This window comes from Denticeps clupeoides, chromosome 17 (assembly GCF_900700375.1).
Source record: "Denticeps clupeoides chromosome 17, fDenClu1.1, whole genome shotgun sequence".
Lineage (NCBI taxonomy): Eukaryota > Metazoa > Chordata > Actinopteri > Clupeiformes > Denticipitidae > Denticeps > Denticeps clupeoides.
Genome location: NC_041723.1, coordinates 12,149,761 through 12,161,991, shown reverse-complemented (window position 1 = coordinate 12,161,991; position 12,231 = coordinate 12,149,761). Strand labels below are relative to the sequence as shown.

Sequence of the window (12,231 nt, the reverse complement as noted above, 5' to 3'; positions counted from 1 at the left end):
TGAGCGGAGGGGGGAGAGAGAAAGCACGTCCGGGGCAAAGAGGGCGACTCGCCGCCGACGATTTATTACGCTGGACCGACACTAGAAATATATCGCGGCGACGCACCCGTCCAGCACAGGGACACGCCTTGGTTATAATGGTATATTCATAAATACGACATGCATCCATTTGGACCAAATCGTTTTTATAACCTCCTAGAAAAGAAAAAAAAAATCATCAGACCAGGAAATATTTTCACATGCCAAACTTTTGAACAGAATACAGAAACGTTTGATATAATCTGATATTACCGTAAATAACCTGGTTAATTTGATTCGTGAGCTTTTAAAAGGCATAAATGTTATTGGTTTTGATGTATTGGTGCCCTCTAAAGGGCCAAACTAGTCAACACTAAACAGGGCTGCCATGTGTGTCACTTTTATCAGAATATTGCAAGCACTTGTAGCATTATGTTACGATTTTTACTAGAACGAACCTTCCTCTGCATGAAGAATTGGTCGTCACTGTCTAACCAAAACATAGAATCACAATTTTAAAATAGATATATAAATCCCCCCCCCCCCCCCCAAAAAAAAAAGCACAGCAAGAACAGCACTGGTCTCATAAGAATTATGTTCATGCGTGTCAGACACACTATAAACACGGTCCATTGTGGTGCTCAAACAAGTCCTTAGCGGCACTTTTAGTCTCTGATGGGGTCATCCCTTTTGCTCATTTTTAAAGTCTTAAAAATCACAAGCCACACACACTACGGTCAAAACAAAAAGAAGGCTTTAAAATTTATTTAAAAACATGAATTTATTAATCTGTACAAAATTCAAAGAACAAAATGTTGTATGTACAAAAATATACACTAAAAATTTTACTAAAGCTCTACCATGGCTTTAAAAATTCAAATGGGCACAAACAAACTGAACAGGAACTCAATCTTCATCATCTTCATCAGGCAACGGTCTTGACCTTATCATTGAAAAGAAAGGGAGGCGTTAAGCACCAAAACTGTCCACGGTAAAATGGTTACATACAGAAATAAAAGCACGAAAAAGATGAACATTGACCCCCAAACGTACTTTCTGGGGGCTTTGGACAAACCACTGCCACCAGCTTCTTCGTCAGAGAGCGGGTGCGTGTTCTCTTTCTCCGGCTTCCTCGGGGGGCCACCAAAGAAGTCCCCAATGCCCTTCTGCCACGAAGGGGTGGGCCGCGGACACACCGGATTCCCCCCAGCATACTTGTTCTTGGCTAAGGAAACATGGAACTTTGTAAACTCTTTTTTTTTGGGGGAAGGGGGAGGAGACCAAAACAAATAAAATATCATACTCACAAGGTGTACTGGACTGGGAGCTGCTGGGTGCGTTTGCGGAACTTGAAGCGCCAAGCGACTTCCTGGGCGCAGATGCAGCAACAGCTACAAAAAGAAATAAAGTATTAAAAAAAAAAAAAAAAAAACACAGTCGGTAAACAGAAGTTCAGAAAACCAGCGGAGCGCGCTGCCTGATTCTCGTTTTGACTTTAATGGAAAGGCTACATGGCGCCAAAACCCATTATGAGCCGCCACCACGCAACCAGCGACAAACAGAAGTGGCGCCAATTTCCACCAACGTCGCGATCACTCCACAAAACGCCACATTTCCAGATCACCAAATCGCTCGCGTTGTCTCGGTAAGAATTAAAGTTTTGCAGCGTTGTAAATCACTGCAGCAAGTAGCGGTTTCTTATGCAAATTAACTAAAACTAGTCCACATACACCAGCGATATCCTTTTTTTTTTTAAATAAAAGATGCTTCTTTAAAATAATTTTCAGACTTTGTGTGAGCTGGAACGGTGAACGGGCACCAACTAGTTCGGGTTAAATAATTATTTCCCTTCAATTCAGAAAACAAACCAAAAAAAAAAAAAGCAGCGAAACAAAGGCACTTCTAATTATTACAAAGCAGACTTACCTTTCCTGTAGGTACCAGGTACACTATCAGCCTTTGTTCGTACCATTTTGGAAATACTTTCTGCTCGTCTCCTCACCTCGTTTATGACCAGTGCTCAGGGTTTTCCCGCTCAGGTTTAAACCCCGTCTACGTCAGCAGCGGCGTACGTGATGACGCCAGCGCGTTTTATTTCAAACGCTCCTCCCATTTATAGCGACCATTGTTGCCATGATGTCGCGGCCCTTTTTTTTGCTAGTTGGCTTTTCCTCCAGAGGAGGGGTAGGTGTAGAAGAATTACAGAAAAAAATATATAAAATCAATAGTATTATACGCAAAGTTTATGGCAGTTTTTGTGTCATACACACATTTCTTGTAATTCATGGTCATCAACAGAAAAATGTAGTAAGAGCATTCAGTGCTGGAATGGCACTCGCAAATCTGTACTCTAACAGTAAAAGATCCGAATTACATTCAGCAAATCACTAGATATTCTGTAGTTTGCACATCACGAAGGTGACATTATTAATTAAATATAGATAACAGCTATAAAAATGGAGGGTCTATCCAGGATAAAAGTACCATCCTGCAGTTTCAGTATTTCTGTACACAAAGACGGCAAGAGGGCAGTCCTAAGAAACAGGGCAGTGTTTAAAACACAAGTATAGCATACAGCTTGCCCTTTTAATTAGTCTCAATTTAAACAACTTTTTCTCACATTTAACATCGTCAACATCTTTTAATGTGAAACAATTTTGTGCTGTTGATATAATGATGGAGTTGTGAGAAGCAGTTTTGTGTAAAAGCACCCAGAGAAATGAATTCAATCCTGCCACCTGAGTTCTCACCAACCTCCACGGTTTTGTAACGTCCACCCCAAACATTTTTCTGGCACGAATACCTGTGCCAAGAGTGGTGAAACATGGCACAGTAGCATAGTAGGTAAGATACTTGCCTATGAACCAGAAGACCCAAAGCCCCAGGTTAAAACCCCAATTACTACCACTGTGTCCCTGAGCAAGACACTCACCTCTGAGTGTCTCCAGGGGGACTGTCCCTGTAACTACTGGTTGTAAGTTGCTCTGGATAAGGGTGTCTAATAAATGCTCTAAATTGCTCAACTTGATAGACTACTACAATCTACAATCATTTATTGTTTTGCAGCATCACTACAATTGCTAACTTACATTTCTACCCAATACACATTTTAAGATGTGAAATTAAAGTAGTCTTTTAGATACACCAAGGCTAAAGAGGCACAGAGCAATGGGTGGTGGTGGCCCTGTTATATGTTGCTATATTAATGTTTGCATTAAGTTACATGTATTTGTGTTTATTGCTTGTCTTCTTTGCTGTCATTTGTGTTATATTTTTGTAGATATCAAATGACAGAAAATTAACAGTATTCTAAACATTAAGAAAGGGGAAGCAAACATCTTCATTATACAGAACTATAAATAATGCACAATGGTAATGCATTTCCACAAAAACATGACAAAAAGAACCATATAAGAAAACACAAACAACAGAAAACAAAAAATATATATTTTATATTTTAAAAACATGGTCAAACAAACATATAGACAAATTTAAATATATGAAGGATTTTGGTGTCATAAACACCAGCACAGTTTAGACAGACAGACATACAGACAGACAGATAGACAAACAGACAGACAGACAGATAGATAGATAGATAGATAGATAGATAGATAGATAGATAGATAGATAGATAGATAGATAGATAGATAGATAGATAGATAGATAGATAGATAGATAGATAGATAGATAGATACCCATGTTACACTGTATCTGCCGGGAGTATCTGCCATTGGGAGGAACCCAGCTGTTACTTACGCGTTTCACGCTGTAATTGGGTGGCTGTTTTCCACTATCGCCATGTAGCCCAATCACAGCGGAAAGCGTCGTCCCGTCCGTCCAATAGGATTCCGGTTCCTGGTGCGTCTGTTCCCTCCCCGGAACACCCCGGCCCCCTCGCCACTGTCCGCTGCTATAACTACGAGTGCGGCGCCACGGCTGCACTTTTTTCTTCTCGTTTATGGTGCGGGTCTGTGAGAGAAAAATGAAGGTGCTGCTGGCCGTCACGATCATCTTCGGATCGGTGCTTTTCCTGGTCTTCCCGAGCGGCTCGAGTGCGGACGAGAAGAAGAAAGGCCCCAAAGTCACGGCCAAGGTATCCAGGCTGCTGCGCAGCTTCTAGTCACCCGGTGGACAAGTTTGCTCTTTAAAGTCGGGTTTTTGCTAGTTTCACCCTTGCATTTAGTGATATTCTATTTTAAAAATTAAACCGCGCCGGAACGATTTGGTGCCCAAATTCCATATCCCCCCCAACTTCCGGTTAATCTGTGCATACGTGTATCCCACATTTCTGCACAAGCCGCAGCGTGGAATTGCCGTGAAATGCCGCTGTGGGCCACGTAGGCGCGGGCGGCTGCGGCCCGCCGGTTTTCACGCGTCAACTTGTGTCCCCGCAGGTTTATTTCGACATGAAAATCGGCGACGACGACGTGGGCCGCATTGTCGTGGGGCTCTTCGGCAAGACCGTTCCCAAGACCGTGGAGAACTTCGTCACCCTGGCCACAGGAGAGGTGAGCAGGCCGGCCTTGTTGGCGTTTTTATTGCTGCTGTTGGTGTGTGTATCCACTCTGAGGAATGATGTTCAGATTAATCCTGTGTGTCTCTTAACAGAAAGGGTTTGGCTACAAGGGCAGCAAGTTTCATCGTGTGATCAAAGACTTCATGATCCAGGGTGGAGATTTCACTAGAGGAGATGGCACTGGAGGTAAGACAGACAATTGCTGTCATGGTTTCATGTATCTCAGTTGTTGCAAATCTAGATAAAACGTGTATTCTAAAGGTAGGGTTGCATGCAATCAAAAACATTTCTTTGCTTAGAAACGGAATATCCTGTGTTTTTCCCATGAAGGAAAGAGCATTTATGGAGACCGCTTCCCTGATGAGAACTTCAAGCTGAAGCACTATGGACCAGGCTGGCTGAGTATGGCCAATGCTGGGAAGGACACAAATGGTTCTCAGTTCTTCATCACAACAGTCAAGACTCCTTGGCTGGATGGGAAGCATGTCGTTTTTGGGAAAATCCTTGAGGGAATGGTAAGTTCTAATTGTGTTTCACCCAATAGTTACTGATTTAAGTGTTAGAAACGCACTCATCCACTCATCTTACTGTAACCCAGAAATTCTACAGTCCCACCTTTTTTAATTAAATTTTCCACAAGAAAAAAAAAATGTAGTGACTTCATAGTCTTGCTTGAAATTTGCGTTGCTGCATCTTTCTTTTCAGGACGTGGTGAAGAAAATCGAGGCAAACAAGACTGATGGCAGGGACAAACCGCTTAAGGACGTCACCATCCATGAGTGTGGCAAGATCGATGTAGAGAAACCTTTCGCTATAGCGAAGGAGTAAAGTTCCTCAGGGTGGGGGACAACAGAACATTTAGGGTTTTGGGGATTTGACCTGTGTGTGTGTGTGTGTTTGCCGCTACTGTGGTCCATTTTATTAGGGACTCTTTACAGAGTCCGTCCGATCGGTGGTTCCACGTGTGCTTCTGCTCTTGTCCACCTGGAAGCACACCTTGGTGCCACTATTTTCAATCTGATTATTGTATAAGGGGGCCTTCAGTGTTAATCGAGCAAAATGTCCCCAGTAGCTCTGGACCTCTGTGGCCTCTGTCCAGCTGGTACAACCGCCCTGCTTGTCTATTTAGTTGCCACACGAGTTTGGAATCAATGTTCAGTTGTCATTTAGGGATGAGTGGTGTTTTTAAGCCTACATTTTCCGTATGTTCTTGCTATTGGCTTAGTGTGGCTCCAAAAAAGGAGGCATGGTCCACTTGACACTAAGTCTATTCCATGTGGTGGTCTGGCAGGCACCTGAATTTTGTAAACAAATCTTCAATAAAAGATCCAGGTTTTGTTAACACTCTGGAATGGTTTTTTTTTCCTCTCGTGTAAACAATATTCACGTTTTCAGCTTTCTACATACCAAAAAAAAAATGGTTCGTATATAAAGATGCAAACACGGGCTTATTTCATCTGCCTGGTATTTCTCTCATCTGCATACATGTCTACAAACCTAAAGAATGAGTACGTTTAGGAACAAGAAACCTTAGAACCACACATGGCTTGAAAATTAGAATCATATTGCATATAGTAATTAGCTGATTTGAACCACCACATAAGCAATAGATTTTATTTTGCTGGAACATTAGCAAATGTTGGCACTCGTTCCTCTTCCTCCCCCCCAAGCACTATCCTGATTGTATAACTTTATTTATAGATTAACTGTGTACTGAATCGAGCCTTTGACTGATTTATGCATTTTACATTGAACATGCTGCCTTTTTAGCATGGTTTTAGATTTCACAGAAAATGTCCTGACATTATACTCAAGCCTTCTGGGTCTCGGGCAGCTTCCGTGGGCTACTACAGCTTATGGTGACGGTAGGAGCGTTGGGTGTTGGGTCCAGGCTGCTAGCTTTGGTGCATTCTGTGAAACTAACTCTGATGTCCCTGGGGTACAATCCTTGAAGCACTCCATCCACAACAATGTCTGGGAGTCCTGAAAAACATCAGTGTAGCAGGATATTTAGTAAAAATTATTATTTTTTTTTGTATGAGGACGTACTCCACAAACATAAGGGGGTGGTGTGCTGATTGGGAAAGCAACACTACATAACTAGGATGGGGGTACCTGATGTTTTTTCAAGCTGATAGGGGTCTGTTGCGAAGGCCACGACACACTGGTGCAGCAGTTGACAGCTAAGGGTCAAAATGTATAGGATGAAGGTAAGTCACATGACTAGTATTAAACATTACCAATGTTTATGGATGCTGTATGTATTTCAGTGATTGCAATGTATGAAAGATAAAGTTGTTGCTTACCTGCACTCATCATTTTCACTGAACACAAAGAAATATTAATTTATGAGTTTTATTAATTTAATCAGCTCAAATTTAAAACTGGGCCTTGTTGAAGCGATTACCTACCCAATGCTGTCGGCCTTGTTTGCTGAATGGAAATGTTTAATTTTCAGGAAATCCAGAAGTTCCTGAGGAATGCTTTCGTTCTCATGCAACATTACCTGTGGATAATGTGAGCAAGAATTAGCAAACGTGAATTTGTGGGATGGAAATTCACGTGAATAAAACAAGAAAGACCTGAATGTAGTACTCCAACTCTTGTCTCCTCAGTTCAAGGGACTTGGTTCTCAGGTTAGGGTTTCGCTTGCTTGGGAAGTCAGGAGGATGTAGAATCTTCTTTAGCTATTTTATCAACAGAAGAGTCTCCTGTTATACAGCCCTTGATTAAGGCTACATGCTGTTTTAATGGTGCAAGGCATGCAGGCCTTTTTAAATTTTAATTTCCTGCACACAGCATCAATCATTGTGGCATAATGCAATATTTGATTTAAAATCAATCATTTTCACTCACTGCAACAGTCTTACCTTTTTATGGAGCATCTGGAATTCACTTTGGCGCCTAAGAACAAAGTGCTTCCTTCCGTTAAATAAAATTTCCATTCTGAAGAGCTGAAATTCAGAAAGACGGTTATAGGTGAACGTCTAAATACAAACAATTTACCAAATAATCTGACCCCATCCCTGTCTTAATATAATACAATTGATTAGCATAATGGCAGTAGAATGTCTAGGCTGGGATAAGTGGGGCCAGGTCTCATGAGCGGTTGGGTCGGCGGAGTCTTCTTCCTCTTTCGACTGCTCGCGTTAGGGGTCGCCGCAGCGGGTCAACCGCTCTGTAGGTCAGAACAAACGTTTTATGCCAGATGGCCTTCCTGACCCAACTCTCCCCATTCACCCGGGCTTGGGACCAGGGCATAGAAGTACACCGTCACATGCATCCACTGTGGCTGGGTTTCGGCTGGTAATTGAGTAAAAATATTAAAACAATTGGATGAGACACCACCAGGTGGCACCCTCAGGTTGCAGAGGTGAGCAGGACATCACGATCTTTCGACATCACGATCAATGATGGTATATTTACATTTAACATATTACATTTACATATTTGTAGATCTATTTGCAGAGATCGTAGATATTTTTGTTCTGCAAGGTCTAGGTTTAGCTGCAGGGCATGGGTGTGTCTGCTTGTAAAAATGCCTCAATGGGAATTACACTCAGGCCTTTGTTGGCGTAAATGAAGCATTCATGTGTTCAAAAGCGAATCTATACAAATAATGTTAGTTTTCCAGTTTTATCTGTATATTATGTAATTTCACTTCATATCACTTCCAGTGAATATTTCACTCTTTCTTGTTTCTCTGAGGAATGTAGACAGTCAATATTTAGCCTCAGTCTCTCTGAGTTTCCACAGCATCCTGATACTGCACACATCCTATTTGTCTCTGGTTTTTCTGGTCACCAGAGGAACTTACAGGTTTTACTCAGTTCCACTAAAGCAGTATCGTTTTGGTCCTTTGCTTGGACTAGAGGGTTGAAAAAAGATTAGCACCCAAATAGAGCACATGGTGGTTCACATGACGCTGCATGCTGACTTTCATCTTTATTGGTTAATCACATTACTTTCGCCAAGTCTCCAAACTGACTTCCAGATGCAGAGAAGCTAGTCTCTTCCAATGCATTTTCTTCCAATGATTAACATATCCTCATAAAAAACACTCACACACACACCTCTCACTATCTATACCTGCTGATTCCTTATCAGGATTGCAGCCACCCAAGCCCATTCATGGAAACTAGGCACGGACAAGGGGACTCCCCCAGGGCCAATTCATCTAGCATACGAACGTTTCTAAGCCGAGAAACCTGCACGAACACAGGGAGAGCATGTAAACTCCGCGCACATTATGTCCAAGTTCGGATTCAAACTCACGACCTTGGAGGTGTGGGGCCATGTCGCTATCCACCCAAATCTTTTTTTCTGGGGTATATTTTGCATCCGTGAAGCAATCCTTGTCCCAATACATACAATTTTTAATGACTAATTCTAACTTTGCAAATTAAAAGTCAAATTACTATGAAATATCTGGACATAGCAGGGGCCGGGCTGGTGAGCATGCAGGTTTTCATTTCAACTCTTAGAGGACTGATTTTCTGGGTTTGAGGAGCTGATCTCAAAAGCCTGCATATACACCAGCCCTGTGTTTGGTCATTTAATTCATAAAAAAAAACAACGTAATGTGGTCAGAATCATTTAGTGTACTTGTAGTAACATTGACCCTGTCTAAGCAAACATCAGAAAAGGGAAAGTAGCATAAAGATTTTTTTCCAGTGTGTATATGACACTTTGAGCAGGGCTGACAATGAAGAGGGAGAAACTTCATCAGGGCGTTAGTCCCAATCCCTGGGTTCTTTGTGCTGGGGGCCATAAGACGTATCTGGAGAGTCCTCCATTCAACCCTCTCCAGCCAATGATCACTCGGCATCACAGAGTGCTCATTGTTGTTGATGTGTAAAGGTCTAGATATTTCCGCTGGGATGAAACTCCCGGCAGCCTGCCTTAGGAGAAGTCTGCAGGGTGTTTTGGGAACACCCACAGAAATGGGACACTGGCATCCGAGTCCACATAGACACCTCCCAACTCCATTCATAGGCAGGAAACTGAAATGCATCCTCAAAACCAGCTTAATGGGTAAAGTATGACGGCCAAATCTTCTCACAGTGTCACACTTTCTAGCCAGCGTCCTGCATGCTTCTTCCTTACCTTTTTTTTTTAATCCGACCAACCTACCACTAATGAGATTTGCAATGGTGTTTAAATCTCACCTGGGAGTTGATTTAGGAACCTACTGGTGCTCAGTGAATGTAGAAAATCACTGCTATTGTTGTAACTTCCATTTTTTAAAAACAATGTCAAAATGTCCCTAAATGAACCCCAATGTCACGTCATACTTGTGCACGTGGGGTGGTAGTATCCTAGTGGGTAACACCCAGGCTCAATCCCACTCACTACCATTGTGTCCCTGAGCAAGACACTTAACCCTAAGTTGCTCCAGGGGGGGACTGTCCCTGTAACTACTGATTGTAAGTCGCTCTGGATAAGGGCGTCTGATAAACGCTGTAAATGTAAAATGTAACATGGACTTGTCCTATAAACATTTTTGGTTGTTATATAGATGATAACAACCTCCTGTCAAAGACCAAGGTGACAGCATGGCACCACCGGCACTCCTCACTTCATCCGCATGTGAAACCGTGAACGTGGGGAACTTGTCCCCACAGGCATTGAGGGCACCGCATTCCTGACTGACAGCTCCAGTCCGACCAGCAATCGACTCAGCAGTTGCTCGCCAGTTGTCCACGTCGAGGGGAAGATTTGTCCCCCCTTCCGGCGCCGTGACAGCTATCATGCACGGTGCGACAGTGCAAGCTCCTCTCCCGTCCTGCAAGGAACCCACTACTAGATCCTGTGGCCGGGAGACACCCAGCCAACAGTCATATGCAGCATAACAAACAGGAATCCAGCCCGTTGAAAGGCCCACTGTTGTCATATTAGATTTGCACAACAGAAGCCTCCATTCTTCCCAGGAAGGGAATTATAACATTCACAGGAAGTCAGGAAGAACATACTCTTCGTATTAACGGCACACAAGTACTTGTTGCAGCATGTTGGTCTGGTCTTGGTGTGTCGGGTAATGCACGTAAATATTTCTTTATCCTATAATGGCTTGTTTAAAAGGAACCGGCTTGCCTCAGAGGAGCAGAAATAGACCGCTCCACGTTCATCTTGGCCGGATCAGGAGCTGTGGCAGCGGACCAGCACAGAGACAGGTGGCTGGGGCGGGGGGGGGTCCCCACTTTCCATTCATATCACAAGTCCACTTGTGTCTCACCGGCACAGGGCAGCACAATGAAGCGAGCAACAACAAAAATCGCTGCCTAAGCCCTTTTTCCCCCTGGGGGGGCATGGTTCATTAACACGAGCACTTAAGTAACGCTTGACTTTGTGTCGTCCTTCACTTCATTGGACGTCACTGTCCTCATGGGATCTGGACAAATGTTGTCGTTTGAAACCATTTTTATCGCACTATACTCTCTACATCAGGCAAATTTAGTTAGTTAGTTTGGCTGGCCTCACTGTACATTTTGAGTGTACGTAAGCAAACAGCTTAACTTTTTACAGCCATTAACGTTGGAATCAACTTACTTTCCTCATCTTGCCCGAGTCGTCCTCTTCCTTTTCGACTGAGGGAATGGACACTTCAATCACTGGACCCAGATACTCCAACATCGCGCCTCAGTACGTCGTGTGTGAATTAAAGAGAAAAATATATATGTAATTTTTTCCCGCCTGTCTCTACATGCTGACACAGAGCCTAGCCGGTGTTGACAGTAAAAACACACAAAAAAAAAAAAAAACGAGACCGGAGGTTCGCGGTGCTGCACACGTTCCCGTTTTCCAGCGGCAGTCCCGAGGCCCCTCCCACAAATACATCAAAACCACGCCCACAAACAGGGCATTCCGTCCTGCAAATAAGCCCAAGCCCCGCCCATTACCCGTTCAGTCCCTCCCATAAACAAACCACTCCCTCAAGAAATGTCTGACGTTCACCTCGCACAAATACACAGCAACAGCACGAGAAAGGCACCAATCACCACTTCCTTGACATTATTTAAAAAAGATACTGGAAAATGGGTTTTTTGTGAACTTGAGGGACAATTTGTTTTAAATAAAGTAAGAACTGCCACATTTGATTATATTAATTGTTCAGGGAGCATCATGCCATAGTTAACACTGTTAGACGACTAATGAACAAATATTCCATTAATGACATTTGCTTATTGCTAATTCTTAATTAGTCAATGTAAATAATATATGTATTTTGTACTTATATAATAATGTATATGTACTTATAATATACGTTTTCTATTAATTCTATGTCCAAATGTTTTTCTATTGACTAGCAAAAATACATATTTTAATCAATCATGTTGATTCTTGTTAAACCTGCAGGGCATTGCGCAAGACTTGATATGAGTAACAGGTAATAAGATTAACGTCCCATTTTGAAGAACAGAAGTATTGTGCTACTCCACAAAAATTCCATCGCCCCCACTATGTATATTACGTGTTTTTTAATAATCTCCGTTTTTGTAAATACAGAAATTCACCAAATAAACAGGACTAAACAACAGCAACGTTCATAAAGGCACATGACAACTGCACAAACAGGGAATGAAGTGAAAATGTCCACATTCTGGTAAAAACTGAGTACACAGACATAAGTGACTTCTTTGCACATGCATACAAAATAAAACTGAAAGCAGGAACATCTCAAGGATCAGTTCCTT

General features: G+C 42.5%; 3 protein-coding genes across 3 annotated transcripts; 1 reads left to right on the top strand and 2 right to left on the bottom strand.

Annotated features, from left to right (window-relative positions):
• Nucleotides 1–780: 780 nt before the first annotated feature.
• On the bottom strand, nucleotides 781–2,300 carry pclaf (PCNA clamp associated factor). Its single transcript, XM_028958952.1, has 4 exons — nucleotides 1,945–2,300; nucleotides 1,326–1,409; nucleotides 1,072–1,243; nucleotides 781–961 (listed from the first exon to the last, which is right to left on the bottom strand). Exons 1-4 carry the CDS (start codon nucleotides 1,988–1,990, stop codon nucleotides 925–927), a joined length of 339 nt encoding a protein of 112 aa, XP_028814785.1. The 5' UTR covers nucleotides 1,991–2,300; the 3' UTR covers nucleotides 781–924.
• Nucleotides 2,301–3,883: 1,583 nt separating this feature from the next.
• Nucleotides 3,884–5,884, top strand: ppib (peptidylprolyl isomerase B (cyclophilin B)). Its single transcript, XM_028957912.1, has 5 exons — nucleotides 3,884–4,114; nucleotides 4,416–4,529; nucleotides 4,630–4,723; nucleotides 4,868–5,052; nucleotides 5,243–5,884. The coding sequence occupies exons 1-5, from the start codon at nucleotides 3,980–3,982 to the stop codon at nucleotides 5,363–5,365; spliced, it is 651 nt and encodes a 216-aa protein (XP_028813745.1). The 5' UTR covers nucleotides 3,884–3,979; the 3' UTR covers nucleotides 5,366–5,884.
• A 253-nt stretch (nucleotides 5,885–6,137) lies between these two features.
• snx22 (sorting nexin 22) lies at nucleotides 6,138–11,299 on the bottom strand. Its single transcript, XM_028958517.1, has 7 exons — nucleotides 11,087–11,299; nucleotides 7,408–7,491; nucleotides 7,120–7,224; nucleotides 6,949–7,043; nucleotides 6,844–6,861; nucleotides 6,653–6,720; nucleotides 6,138–6,520 (listed from the first exon to the last, which is right to left on the bottom strand). The coding sequence occupies exons 1-7, from the start codon at nucleotides 11,168–11,170 to the stop codon at nucleotides 6,348–6,350; spliced, it is 627 nt and encodes a 208-aa protein (XP_028814350.1). The 5' UTR covers nucleotides 11,171–11,299; the 3' UTR covers nucleotides 6,138–6,347.
• Between the last annotated feature and the right edge of the window lie 932 nt (nucleotides 11,300–12,231).